Source organism: Micromys minutus, assembly GCF_963924665.1.
Source record: "Micromys minutus genome assembly, chromosome: X".
NCBI lineage: Eukaryota > Metazoa > Chordata > Mammalia > Rodentia > Muridae > Micromys > Micromys minutus.
Genome location: NC_137970.1, coordinates 115,148,767 through 115,173,926, shown reverse-complemented (window position 1 = coordinate 115,173,926; position 25,160 = coordinate 115,148,767). Strand labels below are relative to the sequence as shown.

The following is a 25,160-nucleotide window of genomic DNA, read 5'->3' as shown; positions in this document are numbered from 1 at the left end:
ATGTAGGATTGGTACAGATCTTTTCCCAATCGGTTGGCTGCTGTTTTGTCTTCTTGACAGTGTCCTTGGCCTTACAGAAACTTAGCAATTTCATGAAGTCCCATTTGTCAATTATTGATTATAGAGCTTAAGCCATTGGTGTTCTGTTCAGGAAATTTCCCCCTGTAACTATGGGTTCTAAGCTCTTTCCCACTTTCTCTTCTAATAGTTTCAGTGTACTTGTTTTTTATGTGGAGGTCTTTGATCCACTTGTACTTGAGCTTTACACAAGGAGATAGGAAAGGGTCCATTTTCATTTTTCTGCATGCTGAGTGCCAGTTGAGCCAACACCATTTGTTGAAATGACTGTCCTTTTTCCATTGAATGTTTTTAGCTCCTTTGTCAAAGATCAAGTGACCATAGGTATGTGGGTACATTTCTGGGTCTTCATTTCTGTTCCATTGATCTACCTGCCTATCTCTGTAATGATGCCATGCAATTTTTACCACAATTGATCTGTAATATAGCTTGAAGTCAGGATGGTGATTTCCCTAGAAGTTTATTTTTATTGTTCAGAATAGATTTTTCTTATTCTAGGATTTTTGGTCTTTCAAATGAGATTGCTTATTGTTCTTTCTAACTCTATGAAGAATTGACTTGGAATTTTGAAGGGAATTGCATTGAATCTGTAGATTGCTTTTGGCAAGATGGCCATTTTTACAATGTTTATCCTTTCAAGACATGAGCATGGGAGATCTTTCCATCTTCTGAGATCTTCTTCAATTTCCTTCTTCAGAGATTTGAAGTTCTTGTCATACAGATCTTTCACTTGCTTAGTTAGGGTCACACCAAGGTATTTCATATTGTTTGTGACTATTCTGAAGAGTGTCTTTTCCCTAATTTTTTCTCAGCATGTTTGTCCTTTGAGTAGAGGAAGGCTACTGATTTGTTTGAGTTAATTTTATATCCAGCCACTTTGATAAAGTTGTTTATCAGTTCTAGTAGTTCTCTGGTGGAATTTTTGGGGTCATGTAAGTACACTATCATGTCATCTGCAAACAGTGATATTTTGACTTCTTCCTTTCCAATTTGTATCCCTTTGACTTCTTTTTGCTGTCTAATGACTCTGGCCAGACCTTCCAGTACTATATTGAATAAGTAGGGGGCGAGTGGACAGCCTTGTCTAGTCCCTGATTTTAGTGGGGTTGCTTCAAAAGTTTCTCAACATTTATTTTGATGTTGGCTACTGGTTTGCTGTATATTGCTTTTACTTTGTTTAGGAATGGGCCTTGAATTCCTCCTGATCTTTCGAAGACTTCTAACATGAAGGGGTGTTGAATTTTATCAAATGCTTTCTCTGCATCTAGTAAGATGATTATGTTTTTTTCCCCCCTTTGGGTTTGTTTTTATAGTGAATTACATTGATGAATTTTCATATATTGAACAATCCCTGCATCCCTGGGATGAAGCCCACTTGATTATGGTGCATGATCATTTTGATGTGTTTTGGATTTGGTTTGCAAGAATTCTATTGAGTATTTTTGCATCGATGTTCACGAGGGAAATTAGTTTGAAATTCTCTTTCTTTTTAGGGTCTTTGTGTGGTTTAGGTATGAGCATAATTGTGGCTTCAAAGAACAACGTGGGTAGTGTTCCTTCTGTTTCTATATTGTAGAATAGTTTGGAGAGTATTGGCATTAGGTCTTCTATGAAGGTCTGATAGAATTCTGCATTGAACCCATCTGGGCCTGGGGTTTCTTTGGTTGGGAGGTCTTTGATGAATGCTTCTATTTCTTTAGGGTTTATGGGACTGTTTAGATTGTTTATCTGCTCCCGATTTAACTTTGGTACCTGGTATTTGTTTAGAAAATTGTCCATTTTCTCTAGATTTTTCAGTTTTGTTAAATATAGGCTTTTGTAGTGGGATTTGATGATTTCTTGAATTTTCTGTTTCTGTTGTTATATCTTCCCTCTCATTTCTGATTTTGTTAATTTGGATACTCTCTCTGTGCCCTCTAGTTAGCCTGGCTTAGGGCTTATCTATCTTGTTGCTTTTTTCAAAGAACCAGCTCCTGGTTTTGTTGATTCTTTGTATAATTCTTTTTGTTTCTACTTGGTTGATTTCTCCTCTGAGTTTGATTATTTCCTGCCATCTACTCCTCTTGGGTGTGTTTGCTTATTTTTTTTTTTATCTAGAACTTTCAACTTTGCTGTCAAGCTGCTAGTGTATGCTCTCTCCAGTTTCTTTTTGGAGGCACTCAGAGGCATCAGTTTTCCTCTGAGTACTGCTTTCATTGCATCCCATAAGTTTGGGTATGTTATGCCTTCATTTTTTAAAATTCTGTCAAATCCTTAATTTCTTTCTCTTGTGGTAAACATTAATTAAGATGACTTATTTCTCAATCGGCCCCAGCAATCTCACTCTGTGGACACAGTTCTAATATGGAGCCGAGTGCTTCACTTGGTCTGCAAGCTACACTTTCCACAAGTTCACTCTAACTGCCCTATTGCTTCTGTCTGTTGTTCTGGTGGATAAGACCACCCAGGCATGTTTCATTTCTCCATTTCCCAGCATAGAGATGATTCCAAATCCCGGTAGCTTTTCATGGTTGTTATATATGTGTGAAACTTTAATCCATAAACCCTCTACACAATATGATTATATCCAATGGACAAGATACAAACTACCCTTCTATATGAGATAAAAGACCTAAAGTATCCTTTAAAATTTTCATATCTACATTATGCCAATTAAGTCTGCCTGGATCCAGCCCATACTTTTCCAGCTCCATCTTGATTTTTCTCCTCAATTTCTATTTCTCTACATTTCCCTACATTTTGCCACCTATCTCTCCACTGTCCTATCATGTATCACCTTAACATCAATCCACCTCTTTCTTTATTTCTCCTTGACCAAGTTATTATTGAGTAGAGCATTGTTCAGCTTCCATGTGTATGTAGGCTTTCTATCATTTTTGCTCTTATTGAAGACCAGCCTTAATCCATGATGATCTGATAGGATGCGTGGGATTATTTTGATGTTCTTATATCTGTTGAAGCCTCTTTCATGACCGACTTATGGTCAGTTTTGGAGAAGGTATCATTAGGTATTGAGAAGAAGGTATATTCTTTTGTTTTAGGATGAAATATTCTATAGATGTCTGTTAAATACATTTGGTTCATAACTTCTGTTAGTTTCACCATGTCTCTGTTTAGTTTCTGTTTCCATGATCTGTCCATTGATGAGAGTGGGGTGTTGAAGTCTCCCACTATTATTGTGTGTGTTACAATATATGCTATAAGCTTTAGTAGGGTTTCTTTTATAAATGTGGGTGCGCTTGTATTTGAGGCATAGATGTCCAGGATTGAGAGTTCATCTTGATAGATTTTTCTTGTTATGAGTAAAAAGTATCCTTCCTTATCTTTTTTTATGACCTTTGGTTTAAAATCTATTTTATTCAATATTTGAGTGGCTACCCCAGCTTGTTTCTTGGGACTATTTGCTTGGAAATTTTTTCCCCCAACATTTTACTCTGAGGTAGTATCTGTCTTTGTCGCTTAGATGAGTTTCCTGTATGCAGCAAAATGCTGAATCCTGTTTATGTATGCAGTCTCATAGTCTATGTCTTTTTATTGGGGAATCAAATCCATTGTTGTTAAGAGATATTAAGGAATAGTGATTGTTGTCTCCTGTTATTTTTGTTGTTAGAGGTAGAATTTTATGTTTGTGTGCTTTTCTTCTTTTGTATTTGTTACAAGTAGATTATTTTGTTCCTTTTCCTAGAGTATAGTTTTCCTCCTTGTGTTGGAGCTTTCCATCTATTATCCTTTGTAGGGCTGGATTTGTGCACAGATACTGTGTAAATTTGGTGTTGTACTGGAATATCTTGGTTTCTCCATCTATGGTGATTGAGAGTTCTGCTGGATATAGTAACCTGGGCTGGAACTAGTGTTCCCTTAGGGTCTGTATGATGTCTGTCCAGGCTCTTCTAGCTTTCATAGTCTCTGTTGAGAAGTCGGGTGTGATTCTGATTGGTCTGCCTTTATATGTTACTTGTCGTGTTTTCCCTTACTGCTTTTATTATTATTTCTTTGTTTTAAGTATTCAGTATTTTGACTATTATGTGTCGGGAGGAGTCTTTTTTTTCTTTCTGGTCCAATCTATTTGTAGTTCTTCTATGTTCATGGTCATCTCTTTATAAAGTTAGGGAAGTTTCTTCTATAATTTTGTTGAAGATATTTACTGTGCCTTTTAGTTGGGAGTCTTCACTCTTTTCTACACCCTAGGTTTGGTCTTCTCATTGTGTCTTAGATATTCTGGAAGTTTTGGGTTAGGAGCTTTTTGATTTTTGCATTTTCTCTGACTGATGTGTCAATATTTTCAATGTGCTCTCCTGTAATTCTTTAAGGGAATTATTCATGCACTTATTGAGGACCTCTATCATCATCATGAAATATGCTTTTAAGTCCATATCTTGTTTTTCTGGTGTGTTAGGATATCTGCAACTTGCTGTGGTAGGAGAACTGGGTTCTGATGTTGCCAGGTTGTCTTTGTTTCTATTTCTTAAGTTCTTGTGCTTGCCTCTTTCCAGCTTGTTATCTGTAACGTTAGGTGATCTTGTTCTCTCTGACTGGTGCTTGCTTCTCCTGTTGGTCTGAGGGCCTGTGGGCTCAGGAGGGAGATTGCTCCTGGGTGTTAGGCTCTCTGAGGGCAGGCATTGAGTTCTGATGCAGGTGACCCAGCTCTGTCCCTGGGCTGGAACAGACAGTTCCCAGTCAGCACTGCACTACGTGGACTGGAGAGTTCCAGGAGGTCTCTCTCTGGATAGTCTGTAGGGAGAAAGTGTGGGCTCATGGGTGGACATAGGTAGAAGAGCGCTTCTGAGGCTCAGCAGTCTGTGTTCAGGCCCTGAGTCCTGATCGTGGTGACAGTGCTCTGTCTCTGGGCTCAAGAGTGTATTTAAATTTTTATTGTTTTTATTTTATGTTAATATTTATCTATTAATCTTGTGAACACACTGTGCACACATGCCCTCGCGTGTACACACACACACATACTCACAATGTAGTGTTAGTCATCTCATCTCCTAATAATCTAGGGGATCTCATTCTTTCCCTCTCATTGAACCTCTTTTACCCAACAAGGTCTCCTATTTGCTTGTCTGTTTTTTGTTTGGTTTTGGTTTTGGCTTTGTTTTGTATTTTGCAGCCCACTGGGTTCAATTAATGTTGCTCCCATGAACATGAATAGTATAATCATTTGCCCAAGCATGGGCAATTTAGTGGTGACTGTGCCACTAAAGAAAATTACTATTCTACCCCAGCAACCATTAATTGCTAATAGTTCTTCAGCGAGTAACTGTGAGCCACTTCTTCACCCATGATAGAATTGTTGATGGGTCCCATTTTGTGCAGGTAGATACACCTGCTGGGAATTCACCAGTACAGTGGCTATGCCAGGTCCAGAAGCTAGCACTTCAAAGTATTCCTCTCCTTTTTTCAGACTTTAATTTTTTCTATCTCCTCTTTTATCATGTTTCCTAAAACTTGGAGGGATTATATAAATTTCCCATTTAAGTATGAGCTGTCAACTGTCACTTAATTCTTTTCATTTTGACCAGATATCACTTTGACTTTATTAATTATCCGCCACTGTAAAGTGAATCTTCTCTAACCAAGGTTGAGAGCAGCACTAATCTATGGGTATATATTTAGAAGAAAGGTTGATACTATATCTGCTTAGTTAAAACAAACAAGCAAAATAGAGCAGGTTACCCTCTTAGGGCCTAGGACCTCACCAGCTATAGAGTTTTGGCTAGTTTCCAGTACCAAGCATGAGTTTGCTCTCAAATACAATTTTAAAAGAGATTCATTTATTTATTTTTTTTTTTTGTGCGTATGGGTGTTTTGCCTATGCAAAAGCCAGAATTGTCAGATCCCTAGGAGCTGGAGTTACCAGCAATTGAAAGCTGCCACATAGTTCCTAGAAATCAAACCCAGTTTCTCTGCAATACTAGCCAGTGCTTTTAATCACTGAGCCATCTCTCAAGCCCCCTCAAATACAACTTTAAAATAGCAGTGGTAACTCCTACCAATCATATTGCATCAATGGACACATCTTGCCTGGAAGGTTGATATTATAACTCAAAAGAGTTCAAGATAGCTTCTTTCTCCCATCAGCCTACATAAGCACATTGAAAGCTAGCAAGCAGGGAGGAAGCTTGCAACTCAGTTATAGTCTTGATTTCTCTATCCTGTAACAATTATGTATAGTATCATCTACAATATGGTCTTACCATTTAGTTTTGGTGAGCACCAAGAGCCATAACGAGCTTTTTTAGTTTGGGGAAAATCTCTGCTGTCTAAGAAGATGGCTGGCTCAGCACATAAGAGCAGTGATTGTACTTCCAGAAGACCTGGGTGTCAGTTCTAGGGAATTTAGTGTCCTTTTCTGGCCTCCATGGAACCTGCATGCATGTGGTGCACAGATATACATACAGGCAAAACATCCATGCACATAGAATAGAATAGAATAGAATAGAATAGAATAGAATAGAATAGAATAGAGTGCAGTACAGTATGATATAATACAGTACAATACCAAAAACTTGCAAGGAGGTATTGGCACTTGGATTTTTATTTAATAATCTATGCCTTGTGGAAGCAGCATTACATACCCATTCAAACTCATTTATAAAAAATCACTTTAAAAAACTTAACTTGCAAATACAAAACAGCATGCAGCTATATTGAAGTACTCAAGTACTTGTCAAAACCCAATGTCTGCACATCTCAATGAGCTTCTTTATGATTTCTTAATTTATATTTCACACTTAACATGCCAAGTAGAAAATCTCTATGTGACATTTTCCATATACATTTTTTTCGTTTCCTCTCTTGTCCAGTTGCCTCCTCTTTCCCATTCATTCTAATCTCCATTTAAAACTTTCCATGTTCATTCTGTTTTTTGTGCAAGTGTAGAGTGTTAAGGGATGATAGCCCATGCACATGGGAGTCCCCATGCAGCACAAAGACTTCTGATCATTTGTAGCTAGAACCACAGGCTTTTGGGAACCACTTGATGTGTGTGCTGGGAATCAAATTAGGGTCCTGGAAGAGTAAAGTGTGCTTTAATAATTAACCGTCTTCTTAATCACCTCCTGAAAATTTTATTAACATACATTATGAAAACTTAAGAAGCTTTATTGTTGCATTACTGTGTGTGTGTGTGTGTGTGTGTGTGTGTGTGTGTGTGTGTGTGTGTTTGTGTGTGTGTGTGTGTATTATTTTTACTTATTCACTTTATATCCTGATAGCTAACCCCCGCATGGTCACCCCTCCCACAATCCTTCCTTCATCCCTCCTCCTCTTCTCTGCCCTGGTAGGGGGCCCCCTTGGGTGTACCCCCATCTGACACATCAAGTCTCTGAGGCTAGGCACATCATCTCCCACTGAGGCCAGACAGGGTAGCCCAGCTAGAAAAAAATATTCCACAGACAGGCAACAGCTTTAGGAATAGCCCCCATTCCAGTTGTGTTTGGATGCCATGAAGACCAAACTGCACATCTGCTACATATGTGAGGGGGTGTTGTCCAGCCCATATATGATATTTTTTGGTTGGTGGTTCCGTCTCTGAGGCCTCCAAGGATTCAGGCTAGTTGAGTCGGATGGTCTTCCTATGGAGTTCATATCCCCTTAGGTGCTGCAGTCCTTCCCTAAGAGTCCCTAAGTTCCATCCTCTGTTTGGCTATGGGTGTCTTCATCTGTTGAGTCAGCGTCGAGGTGGAACCACTTGTAGGACAGCCATGCTGACTTGCCTGCAGCTGCCTGCAGTGTATTGGGATTAAAGACAAGCTACAACATTCAACAGCTTTCCTCATATTAAAGTTCCTCAATAATAAGAATTTACTAATAACCCCATATCTAATCAGAATGTTTACTCTTTCCATTTTACCAAAGACAACTCAACTATTCTAGAATGGCATTCCTAGTGAGCTATAAGAATGCTTTCTTCAACAGTCCTTCTCTCATGAATTTTGGCAATTAATAGATTTCTTTGTGTTTTTAGGCTGCAAGATCAGGCTGCAGAGACCATTGAAGCTCTCCATGCAGCTGGCTTAAAAGTCTGGGTGCTTACTGGGGACAAGATGGAAACAGCCAAATCCACTTGCTATGCCTGCCGCCTTTTCCAAACCAACACTGAGCTCTTGGAACTGACCACAAAAACCATTGAAGAAAGTGAACGGAAAGAAGATCGATTGCATGAACTGTTAATAGAATATCGTAAGAAGTTGCTGCATGAATTTCCTAAAAGCACTAGAAGCCTTAAAAAGTAAGAAAGGACATTTTTTCTTAGTTTATACATTCATCCAAATAGAAATAACTGATTCATTTTGTGGAAAGCTCTATTTTTTGTAATTTATCATTCTTTGTTGATATTTTTTCTCATAAGGTAAAACCTTCCCTGAGGACTTAACTAATTCTCCATTTGAGATTGTTAGTTGTTGTGTATCTCTCTTAATGTAAAAGACAAATAGATTTCTCAAGATTTTTGTGTAAAAATGCAGAAAAATGTTGGCAGAGCTGCAAATTCAACCTAGGACCTCATACATCTTCGACAAGCACACTTCCACTGAGTCATCCCCAGCTTTGATTCTTTTGTAAACGAATTTATAGTTCGCATGCATACAAAAGCTTAAAATTGTACACATTAATAGATTAATGTGATATTTTTATGCACACATACACTGTATAATGCTTAAATTGTAGCTACACACATTTTCCAACGCACTTTTTTAACAATAAAAAGTTCCAGAATCTAACTGTACAGGTGATATACCAAAATTTCTTTATCCTGTCTAAATATTACTTAATGCCCTTTAATCAACTTTTCCCCACCGCTGTATCCACATGCTCTCCTAGCCTTTGGTAACCACTCTAGTACTCCGAACTTCATGAGATCAATGCCTTGAGTTTCATATGGATGAAATCATATGTTGTTTGTCTTTTTATACCTGTATTTTTTAGTTCCTTATTACACATAATATAATGAGCTTCATTTCATCTATGTAGTTGCAAATGACAATTTTATTTTTATAGCTGAATAGTATTCTAAGTTATGTATGTACCATATTTTTTTCTTGTATTGATACTTAGGTGGTTTTCTCTCTGAGCTCTTGTGAATAGTGTTGAAATGAACACTAGAGCACATATATCTCTTTGACATTCGTTTTACTCTTGTGTATACTCAGTAGTGAAATTTCTGATTTATAACAGTAATTGTTTTAATTTTCTTTAAAAAACACTTATGTAGCTAAATTTATAAACATTTAGAATATGAGCATATAATACCATCAGAGTGGAACTGTTTCCACAACTTTTGAGGTCCTAGACTATTTCCCATGTGAATTCCTATGCCTCAGTGCTCCAAGAAGAACCAAATAAATTTTGATTCTGTCTTCAAGTAGCAAAGGAAAAAAGATTTATGAGCCTAAGAGCCTCAAGAAAAGTTTATAATTCACAATACCTTAGTGCCAGAGACAAGACATCCTTCATTCTTCTCATTTTCTACATTGCCCAGTATTTTCAGATTTAATTAGTCAACAAATGGAGCTAGGCATGGACAGTTTTCTTAATATAGGTAGGCTAGGGTTAAGAGCCCCTGGGTGATATAAAATTCTATTTATTTAATTGATACATGTGTGTCCTAATTAGCATACTCAGGACTAGAGAATGAGTCAGCATGAGTCAGCAAAACAGGCACGTGTGCATGCACACTTAGGTTGTTTATCTCAAAACTGGCCAACCTCCCTTCAGGCTGGGCGCCATCTTGTAATGGTGAATGTGGTGGCTTCCCACACATAGTTGTCCACATGAGCACACATAAAATACAAATTTAAATACACCAACTCTCTTTCTTGATGTCTACCACAGTGCTAACATTTCTTCCCATTTTGGCAGTCTGATATCTTCATTTTCTCTCTAAGTAACTTTTTCTAACAAAAGTCACTATTGCTCTTTTATTAGAGAATGTATTCCTTGGGATGATTGATGAAGGATACTAGAACTGCTGACTGGTCTTATCTGGAATACTCCCTCAGTGATTAAGAAACTCAAAATCACACAGGATATGGTGATGCATGCCCATAGTTCCAGAACTTGAGAAGTGGAGACAGGAGGATCAGGGAGTTAAAAGACATCCTCAGCTATAGGGAGGAGTGAAGGCCAGCTGAAGCTATGTGAGATCTGTCTCAAAACAAAAATCAAGGTCCTAATTCTAACTGTATAAGGGCTATAAATACATTTAAAAAATCTTTTTCAGAGCATGGACAGAACATCAGGAATACGGATTAATCATTGATGGCTCCACATTGTCACTCATACTGAATTCCAGTCAAGACTGTAGTTCAAACAACTATAAAAGCATTTTTCTACAAATCTGTATGAAATGCACTGCAGTGCTCTGCTGCCGGATGGCACCATTACAAAAAGCCCAGGTAAGTGAATATTAGTTAATTTTTCATTCTGTGTCATCTGTGCACATCTCACTTCTCTCCCTGCTTTTTATGAGCAAACTCTATAGTCTCTTTCAGATTATTTTAAACTATACTGTACCTTGTACCTTCAAGCTTGCTGACCAGTTCTTTACCTTTAGACTTCTCTAATAAGTACTTAGTTTCTACTGCCTCTGCCTAGTCTTCCTACCTCCTCATGGCATTCTTAGCTCTATGTATTCTGTTATCTCTCTTCTTACTACTCTACTGGCTTGGTTCAGATAAACTTGGCCCAGTACCTTGAGCACTATTCTTTTCCTTGTTTCTCTACTACAGTTGGTGCTATCACCTACATTCGCCACAAAATCATTTTTGATTTTTTTGTATGCTTGTCCTAAATGCTGATGTTTTCCTTCTCTTTCCCATTGTAGTATCTTTTCATTTGGTTTCATCCTGGGTTTTTAATGTTTTATTTTGATGTGTAAGCGTATTTTACCTTCATATATATATCTGCATCACTTGATTTTCTAGTGTCTACACAGGCCAGAAGAGGGCATCAGAACCCCTGGAACTGGGCGGGGTCAGAGACATTTGTTAGCTACCATGTGGGTACTAAGAATAGAATCTGGAGCCTCCTTCTGGCCCATTATCCTGGATTTTCTATCTGCTTAATGGATTTCCCCCCATGGCAAAGTTTTCCTTTGCTTTCAATTTATAGCCTCAGTCTCTTCCTCCTTTCCTCCTCCTCCTCCTCCTCCTCCTTCCACGGCTCCCCTTTCTGTCCATTAACTCTGCCATTTATCTGCCTTCCACTGATACAGCTCTAGACTTGACTTTTCTTACGATTAAGTCTCCTATTTCTAGGTGTCTGCTAGACATCGGCATTTTGATTCCCTACTGTCACATTAAGTTATAGTTTCATAAAACAGATCTTATAATGTTCTTAAACAGTTTGTTTCTTTTGTGGTCTTATTTATTGCTGTTACTAGAGCCATTTTTTTGTTGTTCCCTAAATGTCATATTCTAGTCTATTTATATCTATCCATTTTTTGTCATTTTCAGGAAACCTTTTGGTGTTACCCATATTTTTTCTCCTTCTCGGAACATGAGCATTTTGTGATTCGGGCCTCAGTGTATTTTATCTTTGTTACTGCAGTAACTTTTCCTAGAGTAGTACCTTCTCATCTCCTGTGTCCATATCGCTTTAAGTCATTACCTTCTGTCTAAATTTTGGGGATTTTACTTCATTAGTTTCTTACAAACCCATCTTCTTGGCATTGTTTTTATTGTTCCAACTTTGCCTTGTCTGCAGCTTAACATTATTTTTCTTGGCATTTCCTTTTGTTTCTATAACCAAGCTTATAAGAGTTTTAACTTTTAAATCCAAATCCTTTATTGACGTCTTGTGCTTTACTCGTGTATGTGGCCTTAACTATCAAAGAATACTTTCTAGTACATTTTACTTGTCTTTTATGCCTGTTTCTTTCTTCAGAGCTCATTAAACTTCATCTGTAACTAGCCTCCTAGCATTCCTTTGTTTCCTCTTCATTTTGTTTTCTACCAGTGCTTTCTGTGCTCTATTGTTTGTACATAACTTCCATGTTGACCTGAATCTATTATCTGTATGTGAAAATGCACTGATAGGATCACAGCAGACCTCCTTCAGTGTGTGTTAGCTTTACTTCCATGTATGCCTTTGGATGTCATTCCTTTCCTCTGGAAATACCCTATTCTTTTCCCTGCACACACAGAATTTACTAGAATTTTGTAATTTAAATTAGGTGTCTGGAAAATAATGCCTAATCAACAAACATTTTCCTTTAACTCAATATTGTAAGCTTTCTTTCTTATATGGAATTTTTTTACATTGACTTATGTATTGTGTGCTACATGTACTTTGTTGCACATGTGGAGATCAGAAAACAGCTTGGAGAAGTCTCTTTCTTCTCTGTATGGGTTTCAGGGGTCAAATTCAGGTCTTAATACTTGGTAGCATGTGTCCTAACCTACTGAGCCATCTCACCAGCTTTTATATGGATAATTGGATAATGAGATGCATTCCTGTCCAGATAGCATGTTCTATTATCTTTAATGTTTATCTAATATACTTGCATTTGTAAATAATCTGTTTCATTATTTTGAATGGTATGTTGCATACTTGCTGAGTAAAACTATTTTTAGTTAAATCACTTCTTTTTCTTGAAAGCTACCTACAGTTTAGAGAAAAACTATTAGTATGGGTAACTTGAAGAGATGGGAGAATGACTCCATGTTTACCTTACCAAACCTTTCATGACTTTATTGTAAGTTACCACAAATCCTTTTGTTTTTTTTTTCCACAAGGGCAAATTAATCTTTCAACCTAACCTATACTTTTTAATAAACATTGTTACCCTTGATTTATTGCCTTCCAAGCTATATTGTTTAATCTTGAAGGTATAGAAATCATCGCTGCACATAATATACCAAGTGCAAATTAGTTAACCATTATTATAGGCCATCAAAACTGAATGGAGTTTGGATTCTTTAGCTTTATCTTCTTAAAAAAAATAAGAGATTGTTTCCAACAATCATTTGTAAAGCTCTTTATAGGAACCAAATGAAAAAGAGAGATCAGAACACAAAAAAGCTAACATTTTACTTCATTTTTATGTCGAACGGCATTGTACATGTAAAATTTTTTAATGCTTTTAACACAACTAAAATCTTAGTATTATTTAAAGAAATTACTATGGTGGCCTTTCTTGCGTAGATTATTTGTAATCACTTCATTTATATTGAAATGAATTTTATTAAAGCTAACCAGTTAGAGACATCAAGGGGTCATTCTTTTTAGAAAGTATTATTTAGCAGCTGAAACATTTATATCTTGTTAAGGCTACCAAATTTCAAGGAATCCTAAGAATAAATAGATATCAAGCAATGACTATCTGAAACCAAGTGTGAAGACAGCTTAGACTGAAATATTTCCACAAGTAACTTTCCCAGGAAGATTTGTAGAACCCTAAAGCAGAACTTGTTTAACAACACCAGAGGTGAACAATTTTTGTTCAATATTTGCCATGAATATAACACTGAGCCATACTGCAATCATTTTCACATCTAGGTAAGATACTATATGGAAAGTAACTGAATTTGTATACCCACTTTGAATATTTTTCTGCAACTCTCACCTCTGTTAAGATACCTACCCTTTGACATGTAGCTATCTGAAAGAAAGAACAAACCATATTGGGTAATGAGCAACGTTAGTAAAATTTGATTGGAAGCCAGATAGGTACAAAAATTACCATAAGCTCCATAATTAATATTAAGACATTATTTTTTGCATCAATGTACATAGCTCCTCTCCTCCTTTGAGAAGGGGAAGGCCTATCCTGGCACAACAAATCACTGCAGGACCAGGCTCATTCTCTCTCCACCAAAGCCAAAAGACAGCCCAGTTAAGGGAATGCTATACACAGAGAAGAAACAATCAAGAGTAATCCCCCACTCCAGTTGTTGGGGGAAGCCACATGAAGACCCAGCTGCACATTTGCTATATATGTTCAGGGGACCTAAGTCCAGCCTATGTATGTTCTTTGGTTGGTAGTTCAGTTTCTGATACTCCTCAAGGATCCAGGTTTGTTGACTCTGTTGGCCTTCTTGTGGCGTCCCTATCTCATTGGAAGATTCTAAAAGAGATGTCTTTAGAAAAAAGGAAATAGAAAGTAACCAAAACACTGTTCCGATTTTTCTGTTCTTGTTCTAGTGGCTTTGTACATGTTACCTCAAATCCAATTTATGACCTCCACTCTTACACATTCACAATATAATCTAAAAGAGCACATGAAAAGATGGCAAAAGAAGGAAACATGCCAGCTTTTAGTAAGCATGGCTGGAAATGTTTTGAGCATTTATGTATATACAGACCTAGAAACAAATGGGATGCTAGTGTTGTATTTTAAATGACTTGTTACTTTATACCTGAAAGCATATGTATATTTCTGCTTTTGACTTTTCTGTCTCTTTTGTACTTAATGTTTAGATTGTCAGGATGGTGAAGAACTTGAAAGGCAGCCCCATAACGCTGTCCATAGGTGATGGTGCCAATGATGTCAGTATGATTTTGGAATCCCATGTAGGAATAGGTAAGACATATTTAATGTGATGCCTCTATAAAGTCTTATTATTAGTATTGCTTTGTAGCTTGAATCATGTTTACTCTAGATTGTTTTGGTTACTGATCTGGAATTTGAGTTTGAAAATAATTGTTAAGCTAATGAAAGATTTCATCTCATAGTGAACATTCCAAGATTCTACTAATAGTGTATTTAGAGAGTATTTTTATATTTGCCAAGCAAGGTGGGGGTTTTTTTCTTTTTCTTTTTTCTTTCTTTCTTTTTCCTTTTTCTTTTTTAAGCTTATTTATTACATGCACTGTAGCTGTCTTCAGACACGCCAGAAGAGGGCACCAGACCCCATTAAAGATGGTTTTGAGCCACCATGTGGTTGCTGGGAATTGACTCCTCTAGAAGAGGAGTCAGTGCTCTTAACCACTGAGCCATCTCTCTAGCCCCCTTGTTTTGTTTTTTTATGGCTTTTTGAAACAGAGTTTCTCTGAAGCTCTGGTGATTCTGAAACTCTGTGTAGACCAGTCTGGCCTCAAAATCAAAGATCTACCTACCTCTGCCTCCCAAGTATTGAGATTAAAGGCATGTGCCCCCACCACCCAGCTACAAAATGGATTTTTCAAATGTACTTGAGCCACAATTAATTGTGTAGTTTTCTCTTATTTTGACAGCATAGATGATATTTTATTAGAATTTTTACATCTCTAGTCAAGCTGCTTCTTAACCGCTCTCTTTCTTTTGAGATTATTAACTGTTAGAAGTTAAGAGCTGATTACTAATTGGCTCATTTTCCACACAGTGGTATTTACCTTAGGCTCTGGTGTTGAAGTCTTACATTCATATACACCAACAATTTTTCTATCACATCCATGAGGTTTTCACCCACCCAATTGCTATTAATCACTCAAGCTAAAACCCCAATATTATTGGGCGCACATATAGAATTTATGTCTTGGAAATTGTTACAGTGATGTTTAGATTCCAAGATTCCTTCTCCCATTCAGAAGTAGAATGATTTAGGATGGAATTCTAAGTTTGCTCATTGATTACCCAATGTGGAAATATGACTCATAAAATTCATGGGTAGCTATTCAGCCTCATTCAGGGACAGGGATGCACTGTCTTCTCGTTGGTTTCCCCGACTACAAAACCCAGACTTCTGAGTTGACTTAATATCATAGCCAGTTTAGTGTTGTGCATAATTAAGCACATCCTGAAGGCATTAAATAATTTCAGGTGGCTTTTTCCTTGCCGGATAATTTTTTTTTTTTTTTTTGCTTTGTACTTGAAATAATGACTATTCTTAATTGTTTTATATTATTATATTAATAAATAGCTTATCTGTTAAACATACTTTTATTTGATGTGCCAATAGCACTGTTAAAGCCCATTTTTATTACAAAAAAAAAACTAAACCTAAGGTACACACTTGGTTTGTAACATTTAAGCAACTTCAAAATAAAAAAAAAAATCAGGCATTTGGTCATTGTTAAAAAAAAAATTGGCACCATATGGAGATATTCTCTCTTTAGGTATTAAAGGAAAAGAAGGTCGTCAAGCAGCCAGGAATAGTGATTATTCTGTTCCAAAGTTTAAACACTTAAAGAAACTGCTATTGGCTCATGGACATCTATACTATGTGAGAATAGCACATCTTGTACAATATTTCTTCTACAAGGTATGTGATCAAATATTTATAATTTAGCTGTTTTGCAGGGGATTTTTTTTTGAACCAGGATTTTGTAATGTAGCCCAGATTTGAATCGAACTGGCACATACTCCTCTGCCTCAGCCTCCCATGTGCTAGAATTACAGATGTGTACCACAATGCCAAACTCTGCAGTTTAATTTCTGTGCATCAAACCGAAGGCATTACTATGGATATATAAAAAAAATTGAAGTTATTTTGAAGTCATCTGTCTTAAAGTATAAATTTAACTTAATATTTAATCATAGATAATAATATTTTATCCATTAAGAGTGTGTGTATAGATCCAGGCAAAGAGGTAGTTTGTTCAGTTAAGGATTTATGGACCTTTTATAAAATCAATTTGAAGAATCAAATGCTTATTTTATTGATTCTGGTTTTGTATATATATTTATCTTTTTACTTCAGATTTTTTTCTATTATTTATGAAATTGTAATATGATTACATCATTTCTTCCTTCCCTTTCCTTTCTCCAAACTTTCCCATATGCATATACATACATACATACATACATACATACATACATACATACATACATACACGCACACACACACACACACACACACTTAAACATTCATTCCTGAATATAACCTGCTCAATCTAGATGTTAGTTACATATGTGTTTTCAGGGCTGACAGTTTGGTATTAAGCAACCAGTTAGTGTGTTCTTCCTTGGGGAATATGCTTTCTCCCATTTTCAACATTCCTCAGTTGCCTGTTGTTTCTCGTATAGGCTTTAAGCTTTGTGGCCTTTTGTCCTTGTTCAGCTGATCTTTAGGTGCTAATTTTGGTGAGACTCTGTAGGTGTAACTTCTAATAGTACTAAGGAGATACAGTCTCACAGAGGATCCATTTGTCCTCTCTTCCTCAGTGTTCCCTGGTGTGGGTTGATGTTAAGGTGGAGGCAGATGCGTATGTTTCTTGGTGCATCTCTAGCTTGATAAGGGTGTTATTATTATTTCTAAGTGTTTCTATGGGTTTATTTGTCTCATATAGAAGGGCAGTTTATATCATTGTCCATTGGTTGTAAGCTTACTGTGTAGAGGGTTTGTAGATTAAGAATTTAACATATAAACCTGTTTAATAAGTTACTGGGCTATGGAGTCATGTTTGTACTGGGCAGTGGAGGAAAGGAACACGCAGAAGTAACAGGGGTGGTGGAGTGAACCGTGCCTGAGTTCTTAGAGGCGGCATGGAGCGCCAAGTTAGAGATCCCTGCAGTGCCAGATGGCCCCGGCCAGCACGAGCACGGGGTAAAAGGTTAATCCACATCTTAATATTTACCACAACACCCTGGCCTTAGGTGGAGAACTTGTATTATAGCTGTAGCTATTGGGACTGGATATCCACAACCCTGCATTTGATTGTTTGTAGTTTTCTGTAATGTTTGTTATCTTTCCATTTCTATAAAAGGTTTCCTCGATGTTAAGCAGATGTTTAGAGTGTAGTTAAATACTGATTTAGTAAGTTGATAGTTGTATGTTCTCTTCTAAAACCCATGACTTCACTAGCCCTCAGTAGTTAGTGACATTTCCAGTACCAGGTATCATTACCCTCTTGTTGAATGGGTCTTAAAGCCAATTAGAGAGCTGCTAGTTACTAACAAAGTATTTGTGCCAATGCTACACCCTTAGTGTTATTATGCAATTGTGGTTCTCAATATGTGTGTGTGTGTGTGTGTGTGTGGGTGCTGCAGCATTTTGAAGAAGTCATTTGTTCCCTTTATCATGTAAGTCCTGGGTATGCCAGGTGTGGCCTCATCCCCTTACTCACTGAGCCATCTCTCTTGTTTTCATATTAACTTACCTTTGTCGTCTTATCTTTCAGTTCCTCTGCCTTGTCTTTAAGCCCTGACATTCTGTTCTCCTTTTGATCCATTCTATCGGTGAAGCTTTTTAAGGAGCTTACCGTTTGACTTACAGAAAATTTGTCTCCAGTATTTCTATTTGTTTTCTATTTTAGTATTTCTAACTGTCGAATTCTGTTTTTATATCCTTTGTTTGCTTATTTCATTTAGCTGTTTGTCTCCTCTTGGGTATTCTGCTTTGGAAACGTGTCTGTGTTTACATTGTCTCTGACCACTATGTCTAGCTGAGCACTATGAGATTTTTGACAGTGTTTCTTTACCATAGTGTGGAGGTATTATGTTGGTCAGGTTTGGACTATAGTTCACTTTGAGATTCCAGAGAGTACAGAGCAATTTGTTTAGAGCCTCTGGAGCCATCAGCTTAGCTGGGGTCTTTTAAAATGGTATTCTACAGCTGTTTCAGTTCAGTGCCAAGGAAAAGGTGTTTTTCAGAAAACCTTTTTCCTGCCTACCTTTTCCCTTTTTTTCCTGCATAACTTTTGTCTCCTTTCTTTCTTCTTCCTTTGTCTTTTACTGAGAGTATTATGCTGATTTTTGAGTCTCTCTCTTTTAAGTATTATTTCAGTGATCACTCTCAAAGAGAGGAGTGAGTTACCCAGGCTATGCTATCCCTTCAGGTCAGATTCAGTATTTTTTCTGTTCTGCTCTTCAAGGTTTCCTATTTCACTTTGGATTAGGCTAGAGACCTTTGTGGCTATCACCTTTCTGATAGCTGTTATTAGTCTTCCCCGGTTTTTCCTTACATAGTCTACAGATCACACCTATATGATGTCCACCATTTGTCTAACATCTTCTGTTTCATTTCTTCATTCATTCTCTCATCTATTTCTCATCAAATGACTCATCATCAGTGATCATTCCAGCTACATATAGCACCAGATGCTAAAGCTCCTATATGTGCATTTGTTGAATAAAAACATTAAAATGGGCCAGTTACAGTGGCACACACCTTTCATCTCAGCACTCCGGAAGTGTTTGCTTCCTGAGTGTGATTGATCCTAAGTCTGAGGCCAGCCTGGTTTGTATGAGTTTGAGAACAGGCAGAGTTAAGGTAAATGATGGAGACTTTGTCTCTAAAACAAGAAGGAAAAGTAAGGAAAATAAAATGTTTATAGATAATAAGTTTCTGTGTATATAGAAGTGAAAATGTATGCATAATGTGTGTGTGTGTGTGTGTGTATGTGTGTGTGTGTGTGTGTGTGTGTGTGTGTATTCTCCATCCACCCTAAATTTCCAGATTTGCCTACCAGTCTGTATTAACTAGTTTTGGGGCTAAACATTGAGGAAGGAAGATTACAACTTAGATGATAATAATGAACCCAGTGTATGTAAAACAGATTATTGTTTAACAGAAGCATTTCACTAATTAATTAATCCTGATTAAGTCTTCTATGATGCAAGTTATAGTATCTCATTTTTATTTTTTTATTAGATACTCTGAATTTACATTTGAGATGTTATCCCTTTACCGCGCCCTGCTCCCATCCCCTCTCCCCCTCCAGTTGCCTTCACAGAGGTACATTCCCTTCTGATCCCCCTCTTCACCCTATTGCCTTGGCATTCCCCTACATTGGGACAACATGCCCTCTTCTCATTTTTAAATATATAAAAAATAGATGTCTCTCTTACTCTCTCTGTTCCTTCTCTCCCCATTCCCCTCCCTCCTCTGCCTTTCCATATGTTTCTGTCCTGCCTCTACTCTCCCCTGCCTTTCTCTGTCTCTACTCCTTCCTCAACTCCCCTCCCCATGCCTTAAATAAACTATCCCATACTTTAAAAAATTAGACCTCAGGGAAATGCTATAACTGGTCTTGGTTCTACAGCTAGGAAGTATGAGAACTGTATTTCTACAGTAGGTTAAATCCAGGAATCTCCTTCAGAGTTAGGGTCTGTTGAGCTTGGCATCACTGATTATTGCTTTTGGCCTTTCCAAAATAGGAGGTTCCCATGAAGATTTGACATGTAGATTTGTTTGATAATCTGACTTTTCCAAAAAGCTTGATTTGCCTCCAGATAGATTTTAGCCTGTAATTCAAGCATATGCCACCAGATGGAATGAATGCTCTGTTAAAAGAACAAAACAAGCTTTAACTTACCAAATGTTAACCAATGGTTAGAAATTGTTAAGGCCTCGTTCTCAACAAAGGATATATTAGAGATTGTTTATGTAGATGATGCTTTCCGTGTTCGTTATCATCTACATTACTTACTCACCACTGTTCCTTTTATACAACTGTCTTTTGTCCAGAAAGTTCTACTCTTGTAACTATCTTTGGCTTAGCATTAAAAAAATGTATTCCCTCTTCTTTTTAAAAGATATATATTTAATTGTGTGTGTGTGTGTGTGTGTGTGTGTGTGTGTGTGTGTGTGTGTGTGTGTGTGTGTGTGTAGGTGCCCAAAAGCACGTTGTGACCCTGGAGCTGGTATTAAGGTCATTGTTCATCTGTATGATGGAAAAAAGCCTGTGTCATCTCTGGAACTCTTTGCCGATGAGCCATCTTTTTTATCCATTTTCAAAGTCTTTCCCCATTAATAGAGTACTTTAGTTACAAGTTTGTGTTTGTTTCTTCATTCACTCTTACTCATGTAATCCAACCAGGGAACTTTAGAATATACTACTTTCCAACTTACCTCTTAGAATTTTTGCTCTTTGTTGTCTGATCATTATTCTGTCTGTTATGGTAACCCCTCAGTCTGACACTGTCTTATCATATATGAATTTTGGATTGTTATGTTCTTGTGGTGGTCTTGCTCTTTTAAATGTATATTTATGTTTGAAACAGTGCCTCCCTATGTAGACCAGAAGGACCTCGAACTTGCCATTGTTCTGCCTCTGCCACCTGAGCTCTAGAGCTACAGCTATGCACCATTTTGCCTGGCTTTACCATATATGTTTAAAATGAATACTACTTTGCCTTGATCCCATTCATCCTTAAGACCAAGATCAAATAGGCTTTATCCAGAGATGCAGAATGGTTCAACATACAAAAAGCTGTCAGTGTAATCCACCATATAATCAAACTAAAAGAAAAATAAACATGATCATTTTATTAGATGCTGAAAAGGCCTTTGACAAAATCGAACAGCATTCATGATAAAAGTCACTAAGAATTTAGGGGTACAAGGAACATATCTTTATAGCAAGCCTATAATCAACATCAAATGAAATGGAGAGAAAATCAAAGCAATTCCACTAAAATCTGGAACAGGAAAAGGTTGTTCACTCTTTGCATATCTATTCAGTAGAGTACTTGAAGCTTTATGGGGAACAGTGGACAGAGATCAAAAGTATGGTCATCCACAGATGATTGTCATTTACAGATTATATGTACATACACATATGCATATATATTATATATATACATACACACACACATATATATACATATATATATTTCAAAAATTCCACCAAGCAACTCCTATAACTGATAAACATCATCAGTAAATTATCTGAAAAGAAGCGTAACTCAAAAAATTAGTAGCCCACCTATATACAAGTGACAAATAGGCTGAGAAAAAAATCAGGGAAACAGCACCTTAGCCTCAGATAACAAAAAACATATCTTGGAGTAACTCTAATTTGTATACTAAAAACTTCAGACAGGTGGTAGTGTTGTACCTTTAATCCCAGCACTCAGGAGGCAGAAGCAGGTGAATCTTTCCACGTTTGAGGTCAGCCTGATCTACAGAGTTTGTTCTAGGGTAGCCAGGGCTATACAGAGAAACCAAGTCTTGACCTCACCAAACCAAAGATCCTTCAAGCCATTGAAAAAGCTATCAGGAGGTGGAGATATCTCCCATGCTCTTGGGTTAGGGTAGGGTTAACACAGTTAAAAGGGCTAAAACTACCAAAAAGCTATCTACAGATTCCATGCAGTTGCATCAAAATCTTCACAGATCTTGAACAATCTTTAGCTTCATATGTAAATACAAGACACCTAAAACCACTATAATAATCCTAAATAGTAAAAGAACTGTTGGATGTCTCACTATCCCCTGTTTCAAGTTGTGCTACAGAGCTATTGTAATAACAGTGTGGTATTAGCACTAGGGAAAAAAAGACATGTTGTTCAATAGAATTGAATTGAACACCCAGACATAAATCTGTATATCTATGGACACCTTATTTTTTCAAAAAAGGTAGAAATACATACTGGAAAAATATAGTATCTTTAAAATAATTTGCAGGTTCAACTAAACGGTTGCATGTAGAAGAATCCAAATAGATCCATATTTATCACCATGCATAAAATTCAATTCCACCTCAGAAGACCTCAACATAAAGCCAAATACAATACACTGAACCTTATAGAAGAGAAAGTGGGAAATAGCCTTGATCCCATTGACATAGGAAAATACTTTCTGAACAGGATACAGCACAGACACTAAGATAAAAATACATACTTTAAATATTATGTAAGTCTAGTGATTGTATAAATCCAATTTATATTTAATGGACAATACTCTAGGTGTTAAATCATGTCAAATGATTTTTATTTCTGTCTGGTGTCATATACTTGCAATCCAGCACTTAGGAGGCTGAAACAGAAGGAAACTATTAGTTTGAGACCAGATAAGAGTATATAGCAAGTTCTGAGATACCGTGGACTATAGTGTGAAACCTTGAAAGAAAGGAAAAATTAGAAAATAGCAAGAGGTTCTCATAGATGAGAGATCCTCTTTTACTTAGGTAAGGGCAAAAGTTAATCTTAGTGTAAATTATTCATTTGAAACTAATTTCTTTACATCTTTGCAATAGAGAATTATAGCATTCTAACATTAGAAGGACTTAAGAATGACTTTGTACAGTGCTGCTTCGTTTTAAAGTTGAGTGAAAATACTAACTTTTGTCTTAATATTTTCCAGAACCTTTGCTTCATTTTGCCACAGTTTTTGTACCAATTCTTCTGTGGATTCTCACAACAGGTACGTTCCCTTCTTAGTAGAAATGTGGCAGATACAAGAACTGTAATGATGACTGACTCAGAAATTTGGTTAGTCCATAAGCACTTTAATGATGTTGCCAAGCTGGGGAACCATGCTATGACTGTCTTTGACTAGAGTATCTATGACCGAATTTTCAAATTTAGAAGTAAGCTTTATCTTGATCCTAAATGCTAGAAAGTAATTTTTTCCCTTAGGATATTACAATAATCCAAACAAATGTCTTATCATATATAAAACTTGCAATATAGTGATGGGGAAGAGGCAGACAATTAAATATTTGATGTGTGATACTATATTAGTGCTCTGGGGGAAAATATAAAGGTTATAAAAACATAATGATAAAATGATATGCTGTAACAAGGTAAGAGGCTACTATTTTAAAAGAGCTATCGGGACCAGTCTCTCTTATAAAAGAACATGCAGACAGAGATGAGTACCCTAGGGAAGAAACTAAGCAGACATCTTAGAAATGTTCCAGGTAAGGGGATGGCTGGTCTCTGAGGAGGTGATATAAAGTATTTATCTTTACTTTTTACTTTGGACCTGAGTTAGTGCTGGCAGCAGCATGCTTTATTGTGTGTTTGGAGTGCATTTGTGTAGTCCTTTTCAATCCATAGCCTTATTAGCTACTTTCTGGAATTCAGAGTGGACTATGAAAATGTAGAAATTGAGTCTATTTTAAACCAAAAAAAAAACAAAACAAAACAAAACAAAACTTGTTTTCTTTCGCAAAGCTAGGATATTGTCGGTTTTTTCCATGAAAAGGATACATTTGTAATAGGTTTAATAAGATGACAGTATTATCAAATAAACCTTGTTTGTAGGACATTCTGTCTCCTCAAATTATGCATCTAAGAATTGCAATTAACTCTCACGTAACCTTACATTTCCTTCCTGAAGCAAAAGTAGATTGATGCTTCTTTTGTTTGAAGCAAATGTAAGACTAAATTACACACCAATCAACCTGAGGAGTTGCCGTTTTAATTTACTCATTAGTGAAAATAGGTACTTTCCAAAGCAAACATAATAGAGTATGTTATAAACTAGCACACACACATATATATATCACACTCTGAGGCGGGAACTCATCTTGTAGCTCAGGCTGGCCTTGAACTCACAATCTTCCAGCCACAGCCTCTTAAGCCACCACACCTGGCTGTTTCTTGCTGCTTTGTTCATATGTGACCGTGCAAACTTGCCTTCTATTGTATTTATTTATTTGAAAAACTTTAATTGCTCACGCCTGCTGTCCCCGCACTGGGAAAGCTGTGGTGGGAGGATTGTTCTATGTCCAAGGCCAGCCTAGGTTGACTTTGTTATGGAGTGACATCCTGCCTCAAAAACAAAACAACTAGTAGGGGAAGCTTGAGTGGTCCACATGCTTGTCAGGGGGCCTGATGACAGCTCAGTTCCTGGGACCCACACAGTGAAAGAGGGAACCAACTCCCTCTATGTGCATGCCGTGGTGCACACACACACACATACTAACACACAATACACACACACTCACACACACATACACACACATATACACATACAGTACACTCACACACACTCACACATACATATACACACTCACACACACATATAAACATACAGTACATTCACACACACTCACACACATATACACATACAGTATACTCACACTCACACATATGCACACTCACATATACATACATACACAAGCATACATATACACATACAATATACTCACACGCACTCCTACATACATATACACACTCATACACATATAGTACACTCACACACACTCACACATAATATATACACTCACACATATACACATACAGTACACTCTCACACACTCATATATACACACTCATACACATACACAATCACACATACACATACACATTTCCATGTACACTCATACACACATACACTCACAGATACATATACACTCACATACACACACACAAACATATACACACATATAGTACACTCATACATATATACACATATAGTACACTCACACACACATGCACACTTATACTCACTCATTCATAGTCACACACACACACACACACACACAAA

The 25,160-nt window shown here is 37.0% G+C and overlaps 1 protein-coding gene across 1 annotated transcript in view; it reads left to right on the top strand.

Annotated features, from left to right (window-relative positions):
* Positions 1 to 25,160, top strand: part of ATP11C (ATPase phospholipid transporting 11C (ATP11C blood group)) — a 186,763-nt gene that overhangs the window by 125,457 nt on the left and 36,146 nt on the right. Inside the window, exons 19-23 of the mRNA XM_080909665.1 lie at positions 8,048 to 8,311; positions 10,301 to 10,475; positions 14,500 to 14,602; positions 16,117 to 16,262; positions 23,028 to 23,087. Coding sequence (XP_080765791.1) covers positions 8,048 to 8,311; positions 10,301 to 10,475; positions 14,500 to 14,602; positions 16,117 to 16,262; positions 23,028 to 23,087 — 748 coding nt within the window. The remainder of the gene's footprint in view (positions 1 to 8,047; positions 8,312 to 10,300; positions 10,476 to 14,499; positions 14,603 to 16,116; positions 16,263 to 23,027; positions 23,088 to 25,160) is intronic.